The sequence below is a fragment of the Sparus aurata genome, chromosome 2, assembly GCF_900880675.1.
Source record: "Sparus aurata chromosome 2, fSpaAur1.1, whole genome shotgun sequence".
Taxonomy (NCBI): Eukaryota; Metazoa; Chordata; class Actinopteri; order Spariformes; family Sparidae; genus Sparus; species Sparus aurata.
The window spans coordinates 24,573,201-24,598,627 of NC_044188.1; the positions used below are offsets into that span (position 1 = coordinate 24,573,201).

General features: G+C 40.5%; 1 protein-coding gene across 2 annotated transcripts; it reads left to right on the forward strand.

Annotated features, from left to right (window-relative positions):
• The first annotated feature begins 396 nt into the window (after positions 1 to 396).
• Positions 397 to 25,148, forward strand: LOC115597773 (beta-galactosidase-1-like protein 2). Of its 2 annotated transcripts, XM_030444051.1 has the most exons (19): positions 397 to 822; positions 2,642 to 2,827; positions 3,114 to 3,182; positions 3,643 to 3,738; positions 4,583 to 4,691; positions 5,570 to 5,662; positions 5,835 to 5,916; positions 7,897 to 7,961; positions 8,294 to 8,378; positions 13,941 to 14,084; positions 15,206 to 15,286; positions 17,154 to 17,260; positions 19,240 to 19,386; positions 19,662 to 19,733; positions 20,123 to 20,201; positions 20,353 to 20,440; positions 22,169 to 22,283; positions 22,841 to 22,957; positions 24,649 to 25,148. In XM_030444051.1, exons 1-19 carry the CDS (start codon positions 725 to 727, stop codon positions 24,730 to 24,732), a joined length of 1,917 nt encoding a protein of 638 aa, XP_030299911.1. In that variant the 5' UTR covers positions 397 to 724; the 3' UTR covers positions 24,733 to 25,148. The 2 variants fall into 2 exon arrangements, with proteins under 2 accessions (XP_030299911.1, XP_030247145.1); XM_030391285.1 differs by lacking the exon at positions 22,169 to 22,283.
• Positions 25,149 to 25,427: the final 279 nt, after the last annotated feature.

Here is a 25,427-nt window from a genome sequence, read left to right on the forward strand (position 1 = left end):
GTACTTTTGTATTCATACACTGATGGCAGTGACTGTCATGTAAGGTGCTGACCAGCACATCAGGATGATTTGGGGAGCATGATCTTGCCCAAGGACACTTCGACTTGCAGACTAGGGGAATCGAACCAGCAACCTTCCAAGACACTGATAACACGACACTGGCTCTAGTCCTGTGCCACAGCCACCCTAGCTGGAAGAAGAAAGGGAAAAAAAAATGTAAAAATCCTTCATCTTGTCAGATTCATGACATTCATAGGAAGAACATGTCTGGAGGTGACACGTCTCTTGTTGGAGGGAATTAATCGTTTATTGTAATGATTTCTTTAAGGTAATTTACATTTAGGGACCTTGTGGTTTTGCGTTTTTATCCCGCAGGGTAACTGTGTGACGGTCCCTGCATGCAGACAGTAGTACAGTCTGTGTGTTGGAGATAACTCCATGAACTGCTGCAGTCTTCTGATACAAACTTCCGAAGAAAAGAGGAAACTACGTTTAATTAATCCCTTTTTTTTTTTTTAAAGGTATGACACCAGGAAGTAACCTTACAACACAGGCTACCAGCCTTGTGTGAACATGGGGTAGCGTCGCTCGTTAACTTGTCGTTTGTGGCATGATATGACAAACCGGACCGGCTGGTAACTTAGTCGTAGAGCAGGAACCTTCAACAGAACAAATCAAGAGTTACAGCAGAGCAGAGTTTAGCAGCTGGTCACGTCGTCGACCGATGGAAAGCCTGCTCTGTCGTCGCCTGTCCCTAAAACAAAGATACTCGCTCCTGCTGTGTTTGGCTATCGGAGCGGTGCTTGCGTATCAGCTGACAAGGTAAGAGAAACACTTGTCGAGCTAACAGGGGTCTCGGTGAGGGGAAGACATGCCTTAACAGCTCTAACACGAGTCATGCATGGAGATGAGCAGCCCGCCCACCGACACTGACAACAAGTACACAGTCGTTTGTTTGTTTGTCCACACTTCCTGCCTCCTGCTTTTACGTGTTTGCACCGTCTGTATTCGGGACTGTTTCCTGTAAAGACTCTCACGGTGAGAGCCCGTGAACTCTCACCTCGCTCACCTGTTGCCCTGTGCGGACATTGAACACGACTACACGTAACACGCTACCTGTCACCACGCTCGACCTCAGTGTGCCCTGCATGCGCACATCCTTTCTACCGATCACAGTGACGTAGTGCAGATCCTGTACGGGTGCAGAGGTAAAACCACACTGTAAACTCTGCTACAAGTACTGAACAGGTAGCTTAAAGGGGCAATGTGTAGTTTTGCAAAAATAAATTCAGAGCCATGTAATAATATCAACTCAGAAATATTTATGTTTTCCGTAACTGAAAAAAAAACAAGCTGTTCTCATACGGTCCACAGAGGGCTGTTCGAAGCTAGAAAGGTGGCAGGGTCTGCCACATATAAACAAACTAACAGTGTTGCCCTTTAAGATCAGTTTTTTTTTTTTTATTCAGTCATGAAAACAAATAGAGTGTGTTTATTTGGTTAATTCTTCCTCAAGACTACATAGTGCACCTTTAAGTAAAAGTATGCGGGAAAATGTACTTTAATTATAAAAATAGAGGCATATAAGCAGAAACAGTGGACCCTGCTGTTCTGCTATTATACTGATTGATTATTATTACTCATGCGTTAATGTAGAAGCAGGATTTTTACTCTTCTCGCTGGTTGGGGTTTGGCTCATTTTGAATTGTTATGTTCAGGACTCTGCAAAAGTTCTGAAAATAAAGAGGGGTGCTGTCACAGTTACTCAGAACCCAAAGTGAAACCTGCACAAAATTTGTTTTGTTCAGCCAACAGTCCAAAACGTTATTAAAAGATAGACTAAGATATTTATAATCCCGCAAGGGGAAATTCTTTGTTCCATTGCATTATACACACACACACACACACACACACACACACACACACACACAGGAGCGCACACCCACAGTGTATAGAGGAGATGAGAGAATGGGCTGCCACTCATGCTACGGCACCCAACGAGCAGTGTTAGGGGTCGGTGCCTTGCCCAAGGGTACCTCGGCAATGCCCAGGATGTGAACTAGTATTCTCCAACTACTTGTCCACATCACATCACAAAAAAGAGTTGACTTGATTATCAAAATATTTGCAAATTAATTCTCTGTCAACTGACTGATTATTTCAGGTATACTTGTATAAATGTAAGGAAGTTTACCTAATAACAAAACATAATATTTTATGAACTATTCATATGTTCATATGTATAGCTAGTAACTACAGCTGCCTGAAATGTAGTGGAGTAGAAGTACAAAGTGGCAGTACTTATACGTACGTATATGTAACTAGCTAAGTTCCACCACTGGTTATTGTTATATCATTTTGCTGAATGTCCAAGAACACGTAGTTAGCATTTGCCTCATGTTTTGCCTCTACTGATATGATTACATTACATTCAAATGAAGGGATTACACGTGAATGACACACCTACGATATGAGCTACCTCTTATCACTATGATTTACATGAAGGAGTTGTCCAAACAAGTGCAAAAAGGCTGAAATATTAATGCCTGAGCTGACCTCCCGTGGGAGAAGCATGCCTAAAATGTCAAAGCATTTTTTTTCCAGTTGCACTAGTTCTTTTCTCTATTGATATTGCCCCTAGGAGTCGTCCCGTAGAAAGAAGAATGAGCCGCGTTGAGGGTCTGACGGCCAACTCGTCTCAGTTCACTCTGGAGAGAAAACCCTTCCGCATCCTGGGGGGCTCCATCCATTACTTCCGAGTCCCCAGAGCCTACTGGGAGGACCGTCTGCTGAAGATGAAGGCCTGTGGCCTCAATACTCTCACGACGTAGGTTCCCTAGCCACAACTCAAAACTGGTTCCACATAGCTTAAGGCACCAGAATGAACAGTGTCAGATAGTTGTTTGACTGGAGATGATAATTGCACAGCTCAAACAAAATCTGAGTAAAGCAAAGCAGAGTTGACACAGTCATAGTTTTATAACATTCTTTTGTAAGAAAACAGATAGACAATGCAATTGATTTCTCAAGAAATGATCACAGTCTTAAAATGAGTAACATTTATTATATTACAACACTGGAAAAAAAAAATCCTTTTTATCCCTTTTTTTCAGGTATGTGCCGTGGAACTTGCACGAGCCTGAGCGAGGGGCGTTCAACTTTGAGGATGAGCTGGATTTAGAGTAAGGAATGACACTCTGTTGGAGAGCAGGTGAACCCCTGCAGATGGCACTGTTGCATTGCAGAAGGGCTCAGTTCTCCACAGTCCTGAATCATGTGATCCTGCTGAGAAGGTTTAGGTTTACCCTGAAGAAATTAATTAATTAGTTGTGCGCTCAGTCAGTCAGTATTAATGATTCTTAATTTATTGACTACAAGGGCGTAGATCCATCAAATGTAATGCCCGCTGTCAAGTCTAGTGCAAGGGAAGTAAAAAATATGAACTGAAAATGAATAAATAAATAGAGTGAAATATTTAAGGATGAATTCATATAATTTGCAATTGAACATCTGCTTCATTTTGGATGGAGAATGATTATCTGTCCCTTCTTTACATCTGCTACATTAAACATTTGAACTGTATTGATAATAAACAGACCTTGTTGACAGCACCTTTTTTCACATCTTGTTTCCTTCTCTTAGAGCCTACCTCCGCCTTGCAGCCAGCCTGGGCCTCTGGGTGATTCTCCGTCCGGGCCCGTACATCTGTTCCGAGTGGGATTTAGGAGGACTTCCCAGGTAAAAATAGCAGGGCCACAATTAAGTGTTACCTTTGCAGATTTTTTTTTTTTTTTTATCTGTCTTACAGGCATAGTAACATGGTAATGAAATATTTAAAAATAGCCAGCGGGGTGCTAAATTAATCCCTTAAATTGGCTTGGAAATGAATTGTTCAGTCAGGTAATCTGTTTGTAAGCTTTGTCTTTGCTGCAGGCTAAATCCATTCATCTCTCGGAGAGAAGTCGCAGTTTAGTTACTTAAATTATTTCAAGCGTGCTGTCTCTGCCATCCGTTTGGCCAGTTTTACCAGGAGTCTAGCTAAGAATTTGTCTCGGTGAGACTGTACCACTTCACAGTGTTGCACATACGTGACACAAAGACATCAGGGCTTTATACATAGTAGACATCAACGCATCATATAAGTTAACCACCAATGTTGCTCACATGAAATCCCGTGATGATTCAGCAGACTTTTGGGGAGGTATTAGAGAGAACAATAATTACATCTGACAGGCATGTCTCCCTGAAAGGATGAATTCACTTAATTCTGTAGTCAAAATAGATGTGAACAGATAGTGTTTGAGGGAAAAAGACTGGAAGTAGGTATTTTTGGAGTCGTTTTCCCTTCAGGCGTTGTGAGGTTGAGGTAATATTTATTTGATAATCATCAAAACAGAGTGTTTCTCAGGGCATGCAGTGAGGCATGACTCCCCCTGCACCACATTTTATGATAGTCATGCTTAGGTTGGTGCGATTATCTTTGATAGCTAAAAACCTAAAGAGAGTTCATAGCACAGGGCTTTGAAGAACTTGTATGTTACTGTTTTGGAGCATTTGAAAGATGTGGTTATTTTCTTTTCAGTTGGCTGCTACGGGATCCAAACATGAAACTGAGGACCACCTACCCAGGGTTCACTGAAGCAGTCAACTCCTTCTTTAATCAGCTCATTAAGAAAGTTGTTCCACATCAGGTACTTTCCAATTTAGCAAAGGGTTTTAAAAAGTCACTTCACTGATGCACGCACCGAGATATTCTTGTTTTCTTTGTTTCATGCATTCAGACATACGTCATTTCATTTTTTAAAGTTTCCATGTTGTAGAAAGTGAGATTTCTTGTCTTTTTTATGTTCTAAAGGAGGTCCAGCTGCTAATTAAATACTGTGAAAGTATCAAAGCACTTGTAACGCTGTGATGTCACAACTATACAGTCACTGCCTTCAGCCATGTCCCCAGCAAAGCGGTAGTTGCAAAAACCCCGGCAGAGCTGAGGCAGAAACACAGTGGGCGGTGCTTGCTCAGGCCTTTAAAAGTTGACCAATCAGAGCAGACTGGGCTGTTCAGGTGGAGGTGAGACAGGAGCTTAAACAAAGCGTTCAGACAAGGGCAAATAATAGGTCTGCAGTAATGGACAGAATGTGAAAAATAAATTGTCTTTCAACATTAAAGCAAGTTATCATTTTGTACTAGACACCCAAAAAAAAAAAGATTTGAACCTGGAAATAAGAACAATAAAGGACTTTTCAGCATGCATATGATTAAAAAGTTATTCAATCCCAGATTATTTTCATGATAGAATCCTATTACTCACAATCATCTTTTGTAACCACCTCCCAAAAATACTGCAATAATTAGCTGCTGTTTTACCATTGTTAGCAATGCAATGCACCATACACGCCTCAACTTGTGTCCTCCGAGCCTTACTTTTTACCAGCTGCATGCATCATTGATCATGTTCTGATTTCCATTTCACAGCATTTTAAATATTCAGCTGTATTGAGGGTGGGGATAGTCAAGAACTGGTGCCAGGTCCTGATAACTGTCCTCTATTTACTGGCTAATTAATGCACAGTACTCCAAGGGGGGCCCAATTATCGCAGTTCAAGTGGAGAATGAATATGGCGCATATGCCCAAGATGAAGAGTACATGGCTTTCGTCAAGCAGGTAAGAAACAACATGTGTAAATGTGCTGGTTTTATTCATCTTGTTCCCTCTGCTGTCCTTTCCTCACCCGCTCTTAGTTTGACTGTCTTTCAAGGAAAAATCAACAACAACATTTCAGAAAAAACCTCCACTGTTTAGTTTAGTTGCCTCAGTAATCCCCCTTCTTTTCCAGGCATTATTATCAAGGGGCGTCACAGAGCTGCTGCTGACCTCAGACAACAAGGACGGACTAAAGCTTGGAGGAGTGAAAGGAGGTATTGTCGGACGGGCTGTCAGACAAACAAGACGGAGCGTGCACACACATCCAAACAAACACGCACGCATATACAGTATGGTGGTGTGTGAGACAAAGAGGTGTGAGCCCCGTGTCAGGCAGCTGCAGTTCAGAACTAGAGTCTACACACAAAGGATTCTGTGTTGTACCAGAAAGTTGTTCTTTTTTTCATGTACTCTGGCACAAACATGAAATAGAAAGTAGAAGTCTTAATTGTTTTCTTTGACACACCTGTTTTGTAAATGCACATACATTAGTAACCATTCATTTAAAGGCACAACAAGGTTGTTTATTCTCAGTATATTTGCTTTTATTATCACTGCAAACCATGACATCATCCTCATCCTCATCATCATACTAACTAAACAAGATCTTTGGGGGTATTGTTATAATATCTTCCTTTCCTGTTTTAATGCATCTCTCAAGTATCTTTTATATACTGTCCATATTTCGTAATCCTGATTTGCACTTCATATGCACAGAAAGGTAAACAGGTAAAGTTTGATGCTTTGTTGGCTGAATCCTGAAGAACATGTAGCTTTTTATTAGGGTTGAGCATTGTAAGGCAAAAGTGTTTTATGTACTGTAGCATATAGAGTTAATTCCAGGTGCTGGTGAAAACAGGGGAAAACATAAGCTATTTGATTTTTTAAGGACTATGTACATTTTGGAAAATCATGTTCCATCCCTACTTTTTATGGACATCCCAGGTGCTATGTGGAACAACTAATTGTTATTTAAAGAGAAAAGAAGAATATGAGGTTTGAAGAACAATTCTAAACAATAATCGTTCCATAAAGCTATTACACAGGACCAGGGGCGTCAGTGTTGCCTCAGTTACCTTGAAAAAATCAGATTACTGATTACTGATTACTGCTTTAAAAAGTACAGCCAGCCCAGACTGTACAGCAATCCTCAATATTTAAAATAATGAGTGTATTTACAGCCAGAAAACACACATCTCTCTCCTTCCTCCATTGTTGTTTATGTTTGTGTCGCTGCGTGGCGTTACATGTGAGTTGTCCTCATGCTGAAAACGTGAGTTGTCGCAGACATGACGTCACTCTTCGAGATGCAAGAAGAAGGCAAAAATATATATTTTTATTAAGGAAAATTACAAAAATAATAGTGCACACAGTGACTTTTTCAAGTCACTGTAATCTGATTACTTGTTTGGAAATATTAAGGCGTTAGATTACTCGAAATTCTGAAAATTGGGCTGTTAAAGATGCAGTTTCAACGTAGTTTGAGAAGGAAAGGAAGGCCAATCGTTTGGGCCCTCATCATCATATTTTAATCACAAATAAAGCTAATTTTCCCTCACTATAGGCCTACTGAGTAATGTTTACGTTACGTTAAGATATTATACCCTGTAATAAGACCTGTGCTGTGTGCATAGGCTATTAGAGCAGGTAGAACATTCCCTATTATAATTTCATCGCTTCATTGTCTATCTGCATTAGGCCTAGGGTAGGCTTTGTAGGGTATTAAGAGAGAAAAAAATCGTCATTTAACAGAGACTACACACCCAGACTACACCCACAACCACAATTACATTTTTCACGAACCTGAGCCGATCAAACTATTATCAAGAGGTTGGGGGAGATGATGTCTCAGTCTCCACGTCTTCTTGCATTGGCTGCGACTTTTTTTTCTCAAAGAACCTCTGTATATCCATAATAACTAACTACTATAAATGCTCCAATGGTACTGAACAGTAGGCTAATAGACGGGCTCTGGTCATATCAGTGACACATGGAGGGGGAAAGAATAACGCTGGTGTTGAATTTGCAACAAATTATTCTGACTCTATTCAGGGCAATAGCCCCGAATGCCCAGGTCTAACGACGCGCCTGTGCAGGTCCTTCTCTGAAGTTGGTATACATTTGAAATGTTGTTCTACATCTTGGTTATGTGTTTTAATAACATTGTTTTCCTGTTTTTTTTTTTTTGTCTGAAGTGCTAGAAACCATCAATTTCCAGAGACTGAACCAAGATGACATCAAGTATCTTGAGAGAGTACAAGTGAGTTGTGTCTCGTTGCCTTTATGTTATTATAATATAACGATAAGATTTATGATTTTTTGTCGGAACCAATCAAACATCAGACCTTACATCAGACGGACATATCATAAGCAATCTTTGCTCTTCGCAGTAAGTAGACTATCCTGGTTTATCTAAGTGGAAATTAATGGCCTTACCTTACAAGGAAAAGCTGGAAGCTGTTAAGACAATTTATCCAAGGTTTGTGCTCCTGCATGAATGCAGTTACCGTACACATCTGTGTCTTCTGTTTAATTGAGTGTGTGTTGCTTTCCATAACTGTTCTAACATCAACCATTTCTTTCCCCCACAAGCCGCAGATGCCTAAGATGGTGATGGAGTACTGGACTGGCTGGTTCGATCTTTGGGGGGAGCTTCATCATGTGTTTGCAGCTGAGGGTAAGACTTCTCTTTAGAGTGTCCTATAGGACTGCTGATAAGAGAGAGACAGGTGTTCTCATCAGAGTAAGACGGGATTCCTGCTGATGGATTCTTTGTTGAGGGTGAAACTGTTTCTCTCTGTACAGAAGGTCGATAATACTGTCTAACTTGAGACTGGGGTGAGACAGGTTTCTTGCTGCGAGCCAATACAGAATCTCTGAAGGTAAAACAGACTGTCTTGAGGGTAAGACAGAGTCTCAGTGCCTTAGGGTAAGAGAGGCTTAAGACAAACCTTTTTAGCTGAGAATGAAACAGCCTCGATGCCAGAGGAAAGGCAGGGTAAGGACAAACTAGCTGCTATGGGGGTTGTGTGCGATAAATTCTCCAGACTGAATGTGAGGCAGTCTTTCTTACCACTGAGGTTCCGTACACAAAAGGCACAGAGCCCACTCAGTGCAGCTAGGGTGTACAGCTTAGCATATGGTCATTTCCTCCTTGTATTGTGGCTTTGTCAGAGATTTATATACTTTTCATGCATGGTAGGTTGCGAGCCAAGTAACACAAACGGTAGTGTGAGAGCCGCCCCCTTAACTTTGACTCTGGGACATATATTTAATGTTCAGAAGCCAGATTTTCAACATTTCCTTGTACAGGGTTGTTCAAAGATATGCTCCACTGCTTCTGACAGGTGGAGGAGTCACATTCATCTCATGCTCTCCCACTTCCTCTCTATCCACATGGGCTGTAGTTCCAGATACATACTGGGATTGTCTTTCCCTTGCTGCATTTAACAAGGTTTTGGCGAAATCATCCAGAATCATTACACGCAATGTGTCTTTGAGCAAAGCATATTTGCTTCAATATTTAACTGCCAGCACCTACACAGAAGGCATAACAAAATATATTCTTGGATTTAAAAGTGGAATTATTATTAAGTTCACTCTTTCTAACCAAATGCATTGTGTGTATCCTTGAGACCTAACAACCTTTTATTCTGTTATTTTTTTTCCCGTAATACAATTGCAGAGCAGATTTTTGGAAGAAATTGAAATCTACATTGTTTACAATCACGTTTGCTCTCTAGCAGATTTCTTCTTTCTGGCCTTTGTTGGTGCATTGCTAAATTTCTTGGCTCCTTACTGCAGCAACTGTCGATCAGTGGGGGAATAAGGAATTGTGTGAAAACATTGGCGTCGGCCCATTTCATAGTGTTATCCTTGGGCCGCCTGATTATGAAACGAATCATAATCACAATTAAACTTGCCTGTAGACTTCCTTATATATAATTCAACAAATACATAATACAAAATAAAATGAGAGCGAAACAGAATGCAACACAGTCAAAGTTTTATCTTGTTTTCGTAATTGTTGGAAGCCCAAATTATTGTTCAAATGAAATTTGATTAACCACCCAGCCCTATTTTATACATTATATCTTCGGATCCTTATTATTGATGCAGCACGGCGTTAAAATGTGCAGCATGTGGCTGTTTGTCTGATTCTTGTTCTTGTGTTCACTTGGAGACTTTGTGTGTTTTGAATAAATAGAAAGACCCTGCCACCTGTGTTTTTAAGTCTTGATTTTTGGTGATGTGAATGCTGCCTCACTGGTTCCTCTTTTACCTTGGATTTTATAGACATTGGGCCTCATTCACCTATATCTTCTCAAGAATCTTCTTTGATTCTTTCTTAAGTTGTTCTTAAGAGGTTCCTTAAGAAAACCCTACGTCAGATTCACCAACTCGTTCGTAAGCCTCAGAATTGTTCGCAGCTGTGTTCTTACATTGATGAAAGCCGCAGGAGCAATATATATATGCCATTGTTTTGCGGGCCCTGGATGGAGAAATGCCACATATAAATAGGGTGGGGGGGTTACTAATTAATGGCATGTTTCCAATTTACTTGATTTATCTTAAATCATTGGCACATTTAATTTATTTTAGAATTTAAATTCTTTGTAAATTACCAAAAATATTAAATGAATAAATAAATGAATAAATATGACAGAATTATCACTGTAATACTGCATTTTATTGAACTACACAAGAGAAGAAAACACAACCATGCCAACATTTCGGCACTGAAATGTGCGTAAGAGTACTCCTGAGTGTTCGTAGGATTTGTTCTTGCCTAAGAAAAAATCCTAGATAAGAAGAATTCATGAATGCCAAAATCTTCGTAAAATCTTCGTAAGTGGGACTTAAGAACAAATTTGTTCGTAAGAACGGTTCATGAATGAGGCCCATTGTGCATTCTTTAATCGTAGCTGGGGGTCCCACTCACTTAAAGGGACACACATCGGACATTGTTCTCGCTTATATTGATAGTGCTGATCTTTGCAAGACTAGTTTTGTCTGCCCACAGAGTCTTTATTTTTAAGCCCCACGTTCTATCTTCCACTCCCACAGTGGCTACTTACGTTTTTTCTTGTGTCCTCAGTACACCACTGCATCTACACAAAGGAATAACCAAAAGTCAAGTGTGTCTATAGAAGAATTACAAAAAAACTTAACACATTTAAAGCTGTACTCGACTCGGCAGTATCTCTAAAATTCTGGACAGTCAAACTACGTCTTTGCTAAATAACACCATCAGAGGAATATATAGAAAATGCAGAAAAGAGGAGGGAAACTGGAAAAAATGACTGTCTTATGGTTTCATATCAAATTGTAAAGAGTGCAGCTGTTGCACACCTTAGGTTCACAGGTGTGTAGGAGAAGACCGAAGGCTGCTTCACTTGTGATTACGTTTATTGACAACAACTTTTCGGAACATAGACCTTCATCAGGTTATCTCACTCGTATCAAATTGTGAAATAACTAGGGAGGTGAAATCCACTGAATCTGTAGTTGACCCTCTTCCTTGCCACCAAGCTGAAGCCACCTCAGTGATCCTTATGCCATCCATCCATCCATCCATCTTCTTCTGCTTATCCGGGGCCGGGTCGCAGGGGCAGCTGTCTGAGCAGGGACACCCAGACTTCCCTCTCCCCGGACAATTCCTCTAGCTCCTCTGGGAGGATCCCAAGGCGTTCCCAGGCCAGCCGAGTGACATAGTCACTCCAGCGTGTCCTGGGTCTTCCTCTGGGTCTCCTCCCGGTGGGATATGCCAGGAACACCATTGAGGAAAGCGTCCAGCGGGCATCCGATACAGATGCCAGAGCCACCTCAGCTGGCTCCTCTCGATGTGGAGGAGCAGTGGCTCTACTCCGAGCTCCTCCCGGGTGACAGAGCTCCTCATCCGCAGGGTGGCGGGGTTATCCTTTTGTATTTTTTTGAATCTGTCTTCACAACCAAAATAATTGAAAAAAAACTCCAGATTGATCATGTCACTGGTGACCAATCTCCAAACTTCAACCCCTCTGCCTTGCTGATTACCTTTGAGGTCTTTCACTGTGCACTTGAAAGGGCATAACGGCCAAATTAAAGCCTTCATCACGTCTTTTCGATTTTATGCCTGTCAGATTTCTTCAAGTCTTTTTCAGCACTGCTGGTCTTGATTGTAAATAGCTCTCTGTCAACTGGCTGTGTTTTATCTGACCTCAAGCATGCAATAGTGCGCCCACTTGTTTAAAACCTGAGACTTTGTTTTAGGAATATCTTTGCTATTTTTGACACACTTTAAGCAGGTTCCTGCACATCATAGCACCAAATCTGCTCTCATCAAAGTGACAAACAACTTCTCACATACAGCTGATGCTAAATTTTAATTTGAGCTCTGCTCTATCCTATTGGATCGTCTTGAAAAGTGGGTTGGCATCAGAGACAGTGCTCTAACTTCCTATTTAGGAACCAGAGCATTCTCTGTCCTGTGGTGTTCCCCAAGGCTCCCTCCTTGGCCCTTAGTTGCTCTGTATTCTACCACTGGGACATAATATACATTTTCAATTCTAAATTGGAAATCAATTAAATTTAAAATGATATCATTAAATTCAGAGGCAGTGTCATCTTTCAAATAACCTCCCCAAACATATCTTTTAAAAGGCCTTTTATTTATTCTAGCACACCGTTTTATTGCCATGTCATATCTGTTTTATTATCATTATTTGTCATTATTGTTCTGGGTTTTATTCCATTTTATTTCTGTATAATTTCAACTGTCTGATTCAGTTCTTGGATGTTTAAATTCTGGTTCAATTCTTGCAAAGCACTTTGTAATGTTGTTTTGAAAGTACTTTATAAATAAAGTTGATTGTTTATTATATTATAATTATTGTTAATGAAATTCTGGATAGATAGAAAGTCCTGCACAACATCCAAGATCCCGAGGTTGTGTATTTAGATTGCTTGTTTTGTTCGACAGAATGTCCATACTGTTAACTTATTTGATTTAGAATGATATTAAACAGGGAATAAGCGTAAAATATTTCCTATTAGAAGCTGCACCTAGCATATTTTTGGCAATTTTCCTTGAATAATTAACAATGAATGTTTTTTTCATAAATGTCAGTGAATTCTCTGTTTATTGAATAATCAATTAATCCGCTAGATTTTTTAGCTACATGTCACAAGCACACAAGCCATAAGATATTTAGGCTGTCCCGGCTGTTGGCAGTGGGCCCTAAAAGCATGAAGAGACCTTGTTAAATATTTATGTAAAAGAGCCAGATGCTATGTCAAATGTACTGTATAGTACATGCCACATAACAGCCATATAACACAGCCCTTATTGTTCAGCCAGCAGGGTGATATTTTTAGTATAATCCATAGTTGTGACATACATGATAGCACCTGCTTCACCATTGTCAAGATTAATGGAAATCACATGCCATCCTCTCACCATCTTGAGTGCTCTCGGAAACCTCTCATTTCAAACGCACGGTGCAGAGCCTCAAGCTTCCTTTTTACTGTCTGTCATTCCCAGCAGCCATCCACACCTTAACAGAGAAAATGTTTTGGAAACGAAAAGGGCTTTCTGATGTTTCACCACCAGTGGGAAATGGGGTAAAAAAAAAAAAAAAAAAAGGCCTGCACCACACAGAAAGTGTCACAGCTATGAAATGAGCGCCGGAATATTCAGAGGGGATTCATGTCCTTGACAGTTCAGTGCTCTGCAGACTGCAACACACCCGGCAGTTGGTCACAGCTAGTACCACCACCACCACCATGAAGCCAACCGCGTCCGGCTCTGTCACTCACCCTGCCCAATTGTTATTCAACAAGGCTCATGCCCTTGATTCAAATCATTAAAGTCAGTCCAATTCGACCATAAAAGTTCAATTTGAATACTTAATTACATGCTCTGCCATGTTCGCTGCAAAATGTAAGTAGCTAATTTGTGCAGGGAAGGAGGCAATTTTTTACGGGTGTGATCAGGACCTGTAATGAATTGTAGTAACCTGTAATAGCATGTGTGGCCGGGGTCTATGCATGTTTCAATTGAAGTGGAATTAAGGGCGATGGGATTATTGAAACAGTGACTCTGGCTTGTTGAAGTAGAAGTCGAACAGATTTTCTTTCTCTTTTTGTCGCTTGATGTGAAGCTATGGATTTGTTATTTTCTGATTTACTCTTACTCTTTAAGATAAATTATAGACTTGACGTGTTGAATGTGATGTGTTTATTTCACTTTCTTCGACAGACATGGTAGCTGTGGTCAGAGAGGTCCTTAAACTGGACATGTCTATCAACCTCTACATGTTCCACGGAGGGACAAATTTTGGCTTCATGAATGGGGCAGCTGCCGTTGGTGTCACACTACCCAAGCCGATGGTGACGAGCTACGGTATGTGTAATGAATCTGCTTATGACCAGCATTTTGTGACACTGGAATAAACAAAATGACATGTATCTGTGAGGAGAAAAAAAAAATAGAGTATCCAGGGTTTATTGGTCAGGGATAAACTAGAATCCGCACTGCTAGGATTCAACACGAAACTGCTTTTTAATATTTAATCGGAAGAGAAGGATCTTCATTTACTGACTTTATTATCCTTAAACAAACTAAATATTTAGTTAAGTTTAGTTTTCATGACTGGATAGAGTGAATAAACAAACTGACCCCAAAGGACAACACAATTGTGCCACCTTTCTAGCTTCAAACAGTGTAAAGAATACCTTATTTTCCTCTGAAAGCTTGTTTATTCAGAATAAATATTCCTTTGTAGTCCAGTTTATATTATGACCTCATTAATATTGTAAATTTTAAATGCCTGAGTTTTAATTTCTCAATTTCTTGATTCTGCACAAAAGTAGGAAGTAGTAAGTAAGAAACACGAATATTGCTGTTTAGATAATATTGACTCAAGACTGCACATTATCATCACACAGTAATCTTTTTTTTGAAATATAGTCACTAAGTACAGTCAGAGCCTATGAGCTTGATACACACATGAATAGGATAGTTCGATATAAAGATGGTTAGAATGTCATGTTTTCTGTAGATGACGCTATCCCTACTCATGAGCCACTGACCTTCTGGGGTTCTTTGTAATTTGAATATGCAGTACGCACTAATGAATTCATTACCTAATAAAATGCACGGGGAAATGTAAATTAAAGATGGTACAATGGGTTTTATATCCTCCTCTAGGGTATGTAACATTGTAATGACCTCGGTCTTGAGAAAAGAGGAGAATTGTGAAAACCGCTTGGCATCAGGGAAGACCGCCCCTGACCTCCAGCAGCCGTCATACCTGTGTTTACTCCTGCGACTGCCCCCTTTACCTTTTCGCCTCAAAACGGCTACATTTTCTGTCAAGATAACCTCAAATGTGTCTCGGCCCGCTGCTGTCTCAAGATGTTTGATAGGGGGTGTGCAGGGAAAGCATCTGCCACAGTAAGAGGCATCCCTGCCTCTCTCTCTGGCTCCCGAGCCCGCTGTTCTGATAGCACATTATCTTTCAGATTACGATGCTCCATTATCCGAGGCTGGGGATTACACCACCAAGTACCATCTTCTGAGGAATTTATTCAGCCTCTACCACAGTGAGTGTTGTGTGTTGTTGCCGGGAAGGGGCCCCACATCTTCTGTCTCTCTTTCTCTCCTTTCCCTTTCATCTCCCCACTTAAGTTAATTCTCCTTGTAGAACCTGCTCTCTGTTGGCTCAAGCAGGATAACTTTGCATATGATTACAAGCGTGGATTAGATATGGGTTTCGCGTGTGTCTGTGCATGTGTGTGAGATTTCGGCCCAAGACCGAAAACCCTCAATTACCACCCATTGTGAAAATTACATACTAGGTCTTTTATTGTGTTTATCACTGATGCAGCGCTCTCTAGTAGTAAAACAAGGGTTTGTGGTCGGGGGCAGAAGTCTCAAGTGTTTTGCGGCCAGAACTGGAAATTTAGCTTTTGGCAATCTGGGATCGGATCCAGCACAACAAAGTGATAATTTGCCCAGAGTCGTGGTGATTGAAGATAGTTTGAAAGGCTGCCTGACTGTGCGTGATTCATCCTTATGTTTTGTAGTCTGCTGAACAATGAGCAGTGGCCTGAATATGAGAGTCTGAAGAGGCGTTGTGTTCTACTCAGCAGCCACAAACACATGACCTAATTCTTTAATTAGATCAGCTTGATATTTTATTGTTGTTTAGTTGTCAAATCATGTACATTGTGTCAGTAACTCTTTTCCCTGTGGTGTTGTTTTTGCCCGACTTGCCATGGATTCAGGCCGATCTGTCAAAAGTCTGAACACTGATCTTTGAGAACCGCCTGACTCTTAAAGTAGACCTGTGACATGTATGCTTGGGGGTTTTCTTGTTGTTATTATAGAGCTGTCAAATTGCAAAAAAAACAATATGTTATATTAAAACAATTTACCTTAAAGCATTGTAGGATTTGAAAGTATTCACCTCCTGTCTGAATGATCAAGTCGGATGTCAAATCTGAGCAGTTTTGAACCCAACCAACGTGTTTTTCTTTGCCCAGCAACACATTACCACAGCCTCTTCTGCATGGGATTGTAAGTGATCTGGGATAACATGGGCTTTGTCGTGGGAATATTTCCAAATCCGTGACATAGTTTTATGGAAATGTCTTTTCAGTGCATTCTTAGATTTAACACATTATATACCCGAGCAAAAGCAAAGTGTCATAGAGACCCATTTAGGTGGAAAGGTGTCGGCCATTATCCTCCAAGCTTTCCCTAAGTGATCCAGCTGTTACCACTTGTATGAGGAAATGCTGTCAAGCCTTCTCCAGAGGGACCACTGGTGTCTCTGCATGCTTTAACACCTTTAAAAGCAGTCTGAGGGCACAGGCAAGCACTGTTAATTGTTGTAAAGGGCTGTTTTGTAACTGTTTTGGCTGCTGAGGGGGCAAACAACTCCCAAACTCCTTCTTTTGGTATAATTTAGAGATTTGTTTTGTTGGCAAAAGTTGTTTTTCCTACTTTAGTGCCGGCTGTACCAAAAATCATGTTATAGTTTCTCTACGACGTACATGGTTTGCAGTTTTAATTTACAGAGCAGCCCTCTTTTCGCTCCCTCCTTCTTTCTCTCAGATGTGATATGTAGATGCAAAGATGTGAAGGTTCACGCATTTGCAAGTTTAAGGAGATTTCTTTTCAAGATCAGAAATATCCAACTTCAACTTCTCTGACTCAATTTGCATATGTTTAAGACTGTATAGATTCATGACTATTTTTGTGTGATTTTATTAGACCCATTTTTATGTACACGTGGACAATGTATGATAATGTTCTAGTAGTTATGAACTTCCCTTAGAAGGTTTGTTTGGACCCATTTCCGGGGTGAATAAAGGATAAACTGAATTAGAATGATATTATACATTCCACGTAGTCAAACCTGCAACCGGACTAAGCCTTACCCTCAGTGTTGCTGCTTGTTTTCAGCCCAGCCTCTCCCTGAGCCACCCTCTGTTCAGGAGAGGAGAGCGTACCAGCCTGTTGTCGTCCAGCAGCACCTGTCTCTGTGGGACAGTCTGCATTTCGCTGACAAGGTAAACTACCAACGCACGGAGAGTGCCAAAATTTCAGGGCACCAAAATAATAAACATCATCTCTGTAGCACTCTTCAAAACACAATTACACGGTTGTTGACTGACAACAGAAAAACGTGAAATACTTAAGAAGAAAATCATACACTCAGGCCAAACATATAAACACTTTAATGGTCTGTGTACTACTTTAACAATGTATTCTCCTGCTCAAAGAGCCTGTCCTAGCCTGAGGAAAGGTGTATTGACAGTACACACAGTTATAGTCGCAGAGGCGCCTTATCACATTTTCCTACTCAACACTGTTATCATGCAACCAATCAACGTTAGAAGATTATAATGTAACAACCCCAGCCCCAGGTTACACAGGACAGATAATCAATGTCGTTGCCTGTGCTCCAGTCTCGTATAGCCAGGCCATTCTCCTGCTCTGTCTGGCTGCACCAATTCTTACTCTGGCACAGAACACTTGCCAGTTTCAGCACCTGAAATAGGTGACTAATGACAGGCTTTGTGCCAACAGCACACATCATGTGAGTGACTTCCTGCACTCTGGTACTTGTTGGCATTGGTCTTTTCTTCAGTCATGTTTTATATATGATGCACGATGTATCTAAAGCATCATTGCAAGACTTCCATACCTCTATTGAGTTAAGCAAGTTTTGAACAGTTTGCTCTGATAAATGTTATCATGAGGGATAAATTATATATTATTGTTTTTTTAGTCAACATTGTTAGCTGATAATTGCTGCTTTTCATGGCAGATACTGACAAGTTAATCAATAATTTCGCATTTTTGTATTTTTTAAAAATGTTTCTCACCTGTAGGTTATTTACACCTGAGGGTGAGGAAGGCTCAGATGTAATTTACCAATATCGGGTTGATTTTTATCAGACTAACATTTATTGTTTATTGCACTTCCATGGTGTTGTTCGCTATAAATTAAATACATACAGTAGCATATGTTCTTCTCATACATGAACCAGATCTTTTATAGAATCATCTCATTTCTTGGTGAAATGACAGAAGTGAGCTAGCAGCAGTCAACCAACATCAGCTTCATTTACTGGACTGATTGAGAAAATCTGAGAAGAAACAAAAAAAATATATCCCTAATTTCTTAATGAACACCTTGCCCCTGAGCAAGGCATTCTCTCCTGCTGTAAATGTACTACTGGCCTGCACAGGGACAAGCGGTAACCAACTGTGCACAGCTTTATGAGTGTAAAGCAGGTTGTTGTGGAAATAAAACATGTACGCAACAGAAAGTCTCTGTTTGCCAAACAGAAAAAAAAAAAGATTGGTTAAACAACCTGTTTGGAGGGTGTCATCACGTCTCATCACTTTTGTGTCCACCAGTCTAGTTTGGCTGTTTACACCACGCTCTTAGGGGCATTTATATTCCAACCAGATGTAGCACGTCTGGCAGTTGCTTACAACATTAATTATTCACTCCCCATCGCCATAATTTGCTTCCCTCCGAGACAACAATTACTTTGCCCCTGACCAGCCGCACGGCCTCGTTTTAAAAAGAGTCTTTTTTCTCTTCAGTGGCTTCAGAAAGCATGAGTGGGATGTGCGAGTTTGATATTGTATCTGCGTGTTCGGAGGTAGGTGGTTAATCGTGTCATAGCAGGGAGTGTTTATTGTCTTGTGAAGAGTGCATAATGCACCTCCCAAGAGTATGCAGAGGATTGCGGCTGAATAAAAGAATTGCTATGAATGCCAGACAGGAAAGCTTCATTAGGTTTGATAAATCATCACTTTGGGTGAAGCCATCTTGCAAGTGGGAGATGGTGCAGCAGGGATCATAACATCCCATCTGCAATGAGGGTTGTTTTGAGATGTTTCCACTTTAAATAAAGCAAACATTATGCAATCTTGTCCAAAAATACATACTTCCACCGCGCCTGTTTTGAGAGGTACATCGTTTGAGCAACAAACCTTTTGTCTGTCTTAAACTCTTCATTTGCATTTGCAGCCTTTGAAGTCAGAGCGGCCGGTGAACATGGAAAATCTGCCTGTCAGCAATAACAACGGTCAGTCATACGGCTACACGCTGTACGAGACCACCATCACCAGCGGAGGGTACCTCAACTCGGAGAACAATGTCAGAGACAGAGCACTGGTAAGGACAGGAAGGCAGACTTAATGAGCGCGTTCACAGTCACACACTTACACTTTCCATTGTGAGAACACTGAGAAAATTGTTAGAAATCACAGCCTTGCACAGTGAACTTGCGGAGCACAATCAACACGCTCAGGCTGCAACCAGCTGCTCTGTTATTAGAGGCAAACAGTTACAGGAGCACTGGAAGTGAAAGAATGTAATGACCAGACAAATGCTCCATGCTGTTTTGTTGTTTTAAAAAAAGATTAATTTCCCATTTTGTTTCCTCCCAGGTGTTTGTGGACAAGCATTTTATTGGTGTTCTGGATTACAAGACGCAAGAACTTTCTCTTCCTGATGGGAAGGTAATCTTGTGTGTCTGCGTATGTTTGCATCCTTCCCTATGTAGTTTAGTCCCAGCCTTCTATAAGCTTATTTCAGAAGGATAAAGCTGTTAATATTTAACAACATGCAGCATGTGGAAGCTTCAGGGGATGCTGAGAGATGTTTTTTTGGCTGCAAGGTCCCGGCGTTGAGCCAACAGCAAAATCATCAAACGACTATTTATCTGAACAAATCTGAATAGTTAACTTCAGCTTTACAGAAAAGTGCAGACCAGCCTTGATCAGTCACTACAACTAGATCAGCTAAAAGGAATTTTCGCCTCCCATGTTTTTTGTGCATTCTTTTACATTGAAGAGCCCTTCTTGATGTCCATAATGCCTCTCATGGTTCATGTTTTTCTCCACTCAAGGGAAAGAGAACTCTAAGTTTACTGGTGGAGAACTGTGGAAGAGTGAATTATGGGAAGACCCTGGACGAGCAGCGCAAAGGTACAAATTAATTTGGTAAACATTTTCTGAAGTTCAGTCAGCACAATTCTTGCTGAATGGTATCTTACACTAGAGACCTTGAACGGAACTGATTAACAGTGTCTTAAGAGCCGTATGAAAACTTAAAAAAAACCTTTGACTCACCTTTCAGGTCTTGTTGGAGATATCAAATTAAACAAGCGCGCCCTCCGAGACTTCATTATTCATAGTCTGAGTATGAAGCCAGGCTTTGTAAACAGGTTTGTGTCTTTCAATTATATTCCACTTTCCTTCTGTGTTTGTGTTCCTCTGTCATTACACATGCCTGCCTTCAATGCAACTGATTATCTCCCTGCTCAACACAATTACACTGGGAACATGACAGCAAAATTCAGAAATAATAACACATCCTTCCAGTTCAGCAATACAGTAGGTAGATTACAAGGCTGTGGTTGGTAAAGATCTGAGAGAGAAGCTCTTACCTCTTTATCTCTAAGATCAATCTGGCACAAGGTATTCATAATCTAAAGCGGAAGGTTCAAATGCAATTTTTTATTTAGTTGAACATCAGTTAGCAGCATGTGTTATCTCGATTTAATACTGTGTCTTACTTTTGTCTTATTATTATAAAGTTACTATTCTACACAGGAATGTCGATAACTTTAGCTTTAGCTCAACTTAATTACTATCACCAAGTAACTAAATCTATTGGCTGTAGGATACAGCAGTTACAACACTAATACAAAGTATCACCTCCTCCCTATGCTCTCTACAAATAGTTGCTTTAAAGCAGAACAAAATCTGAAATACATTGCCACAAAGACACACACACGCTAGCCACATCAAGATCTATATTATGGGGGGGGCAGTGGATCTCATACTGCTTTTGTCAAAAGGTGCTGTCAGAATCCACTAAAACCTTACGTTCCTTGTAGTTGCTTTCAACGTAGAATATCAAGGTGATTATTCAAACACCCCAAACAGCCACACATTCATATACTCCACGTGTTGGTCGAAGGGCTAGGTAGGTAGGTTAGGTTAAGTCTTGGATGTGTCAGCCATGAAAATCTTTACAGCAAAATGTCAGTCTTTTGGCATCAAAGAACAGTAATTGAATATTGAAACAGCAGCATGGATAACCCTTTGAGAAGGATAGTTATTAGATAGTGCTATATAGTTACCAAAGAATAAACTCCAAAAGAATAGACACAAAAAAGAAAAGGAGTCAAATGGTCTGGGCGATTTTAGATTTGATGGATGCAAAATGTCTCTTGCCAGCTGTTAAACATGTTATGGGGGATTTTAATGTGGCAAAAATCACATAATATAGTAATCAGTTCTGCTAATTTTCTCTATTACAGCTGATCATTCTAAGGTCTCATTTTGCAGGACTCAGTGCACCCCAAGGTGCAAATGCATTTCCTTAATGATGTTTCCACAGTAGAACATTATATTAGCTCCCTGTATATTGCTAATCACATGAAAGATTAGAGTCAGTATCAATAGTTGATTACAAGTTTTTTTTTTAATAAAAAGAAAATACTGTATTTTGGAGCCATTATTGAGTCTCTCCTCATTTACCGAAAATATTCTCAGCATCGTCCTGAAAATGTCAAGGCCTGAAGCGCTGTACGAATGAACACTAAAAATGCATAACCAGGGAAGGAAGTTTGCTCTTATATCATGGCAACCTTTTGAAAATGACTTAAAGGCTAAATAAAACCTACTGTACAGCCATAACAAGGATTGTGATTCTGAATATTTCCCCTGGCATCCTTATGCAAACTTTCACTTGACATTTACTGTAGGCATATATATACGGATGGCATGACACACTGTATACTACTGGCTGACTACCTAGAACTCAAGATTGATGCATTTCTTGTTGGAAAAAATGTATGTAGCAGGGTGTATCTGAAAAGTACGCAATATGCAGCATTGTGAAAAGTGTAATCTGTAAGGAAGTGTGATTTGCTCTCCTTTCACAGACTTGAGAGTTCACGCCACTGGACGTCCATGCGTCAGCGGCCCTCACTCCCAGGTTATTTCCGGGCTAGTCTCTATCTGAACACTTATCCCAAAGACACCTTCGTCAAACTCCCTGTGAGTAGGACACCCAGGGGAACAGCAGCACCACAAAACTGACAGAAATGTAACCATTCAAACTTCCAAAATGTAGTCTTTGTTACAGGGCTGTACTATTATATAGCATTACTGTGTACTGACCAGTATCTGGCTTGTTGAAAGTTTGAAAGATCACGTTAAAATTAAAAATTAAACAATTTAATCAGATATGAATGTCAGGCTTTACTTCCTCCAGATTTGGCAGAAATCAATCTGTACTTTCATAGATAATTTACACGCTTCCAAGTTCTGTGTAGTATACTGATCCTGTCCTCCCTGCCCTACTGTACATCTCTTATTTATTAGCTTGTAACTTCCACATTTTCCCAATGCTGAGCCACACAGTGAAGTGGCTGGATGTTGAAAAGCTAAGAGCTATCATTAACAAAACAGCAAAACATGCTAATCATATTAAAAGAGGAAGGCTTGCCATGTGTTGTTTGTAGTCATCAACGTGGTTCTTTTTTTACCGACCTGCGTTGAATCGGCTGAGCCTGCCCGTTGTCATGGTGAACAGTCACTGGTTGTGTTCACAGGGCTGGAGCAAAGGTGTGGTGTTCATCAATGGCAAGAACCTGGGACGATACTGGTCCATCGGCCCTCAGCAAACTCTCTATGTCCCCGGACCCTGGCTTCACCGGGGGGACAACCAGGTAGAGTACTTTCGACAGATTCACACGTGCTCATTTTTTGTCGGCGTCACTAGCATTTAGCATTCAACATTTTAAGTGTTGGAGAACTCTGCACAGGGAAACCTGATTTGCAAGAGTTACTTTTCACCAAGGGTGTATTCTGTCCTGTACATCTGTGACTTAAAAGTTCCCATGAAATGAAAATAGATGTTAAACTGTGTTTTGTAACTCACATAAGTCTTGTGCACATTGACACAATTCAGCACTTTTGGCTACTGTACTGTAAACCAAAGCTATTGTTATTGTTGACCAAAACTAATCAATCTAATTTCTCTAGGAAACATGTCACAGGGTTCATACGGGTGCTTGAAATCCTTGAAAGTGCTTGAATTTCAATGTTGTGTTTTCAAGGTCTGAAAAGTGCTTGGATTTTAGTTTAAGTGCTTGAAAGTGCTTGACATTATAACTCTGTGTCTTTCACAAAATTGGGATCAGACCTGATAATTAATTTCTGAAGTTTTTGCTATTATAAAATATAATTTTAGATGTTTACAGCATGATACAATGTACATAAGTGTGATAAAAAAAATCATAAGTATATATATTCCTTTAGATACGTATTTCACCCCAGCAATAAGGTGCTGGAAAATCTTAAAAAGGACCCATAAAAGTGCTAGAAAAGTGCTTGAATTTGACCTTGAAAAATGTGTATGAACCCTGATGTCAGTATTTGGATTCAAATAGCACTCTGCTAGCTGTTTCATGGGAACTTAAACAGGATCGTTAAATAGATACCAAACACATGATGTTGATATATATGTACTGTCACATCACAGGCCATGGAAGAACTTTGTGCTGTTTAGATTTAACCACATCTATAGATACATGACATATTTGGATCATCATGAAAACTGGTTCACAGTTTCCCCTGGATCTTCCTGAGAAAGCAGATTTAGCTTTCCACTTTTCATCACTGATTGATCTTGTGGTTATTTTCTCCATTAATCAGTGCCCTGTTTTGATAATGAAAAACCCCGATATTAAACTTAGCGAAGCATCAAATCCTCATGCTTGAGGAGCTTGAACACGCAAATGTTTGTAATTGTCATTTGATGAAAAACTCCAGTGATCAACGAATTATGAAAAAAGCTGCTTGTTCAAGTGATTTCATTTCCACATGTAGCTTCGCTTAATCTCCGAGCAAATTCTCCAAAACTGGATGGCAGTTCGCCTACAGGTGGCACTAGTGACATCTTGCACAATTCATTTACAGTCATTCATTAACACCCAGGCCCTCACACTCACAAGGTATCTTCAAAAGCTCAACGTGAAACTCTTTCACTGTGTGTATTTTGATGCAGGTATGGATCTCGATGCAAATTAAAAAATATATATTAAAGCAATTACTAATTAAAAGCAATACTATCTAGCTCCTTCATTCTTGTGGTCCTCACGTCCTCTAATTGGCAAAGTGAAATCACAGATCAACAGTTACACAGCTGTTGATATTCACTACCCTGTGGATTTGATGGTGTTGAACTCTGCAGCACTTTCTAAATAAAGGCCTCAGCGATATCTACTGTATCTGTGATTCTCCCTCTGGCCTCTGCCAACTCTTCTTGAGTGTCCATGCATTGACGTTGGCGCTCAACCACCCACTCTCAGTGTCCTTCATGACCTCAGCTAAGCTGGTATTTTTTGCATCATTACAGGTCATAGTGTTTGAAGAGCAGGAAACAGATGGCAAGATTCAGTTCACCAGCAGCCCTGACTATGGCATGTCTGTCGATGTCTAGCGAGGACAGGAGGAGAGAGGCGAGTGTGGATGAGGACGGGAGAGTAGCCTGGGAGGACACGACGGAGGCCGTGAGCTACTGGGGCACCGACGCCCTGCCGCGACCAGCAGCACTCAGGAGTCACACATGTCAGCGAACGTGACATTTTGTTTCACCACAACAGCAGTGATCCCGACGACTAGTTTTTCATCCAGTGACTGTATTCACGACATTCTGTTCAACCCTTAGTTTGATTAAGTAACAATATCATTAACCTGCACTGGCATACTGCTTAACTGGAGACCAAAGAACTGTGACAGAGGATGAACCATGTGGAAGTGTTATAAAATCTCCCACAGGTTCTTTTGACATATTTCAGGTTGTGTAAAAAAAAACAATGAATAAAGGCCGGTTTGACCTTTGTGTCAGCAGCTAAGGATGCTTTTGAACTGCTTCATTTATCCTGCAGTCAGAGCCCGTTTGATATAACACCGGTTGCTTTTCAAATGTAACTTCTTCATGATGGGCTGTGAGCTCGTGCAGAGAACCCGAGATCACACACTGTTGGGAGATATGTTTCCAGAAAGTCGTCTCTTGTGTGGTAGCACAGCCTTGAGACAATCACAGTTAGAGAGTAATGCCACGCTGACACTCTGCCATCACACCTGAAAACCGAGCGGTGCATTTTGATTTGCAAGATTGTGTGGAGGTGCGGG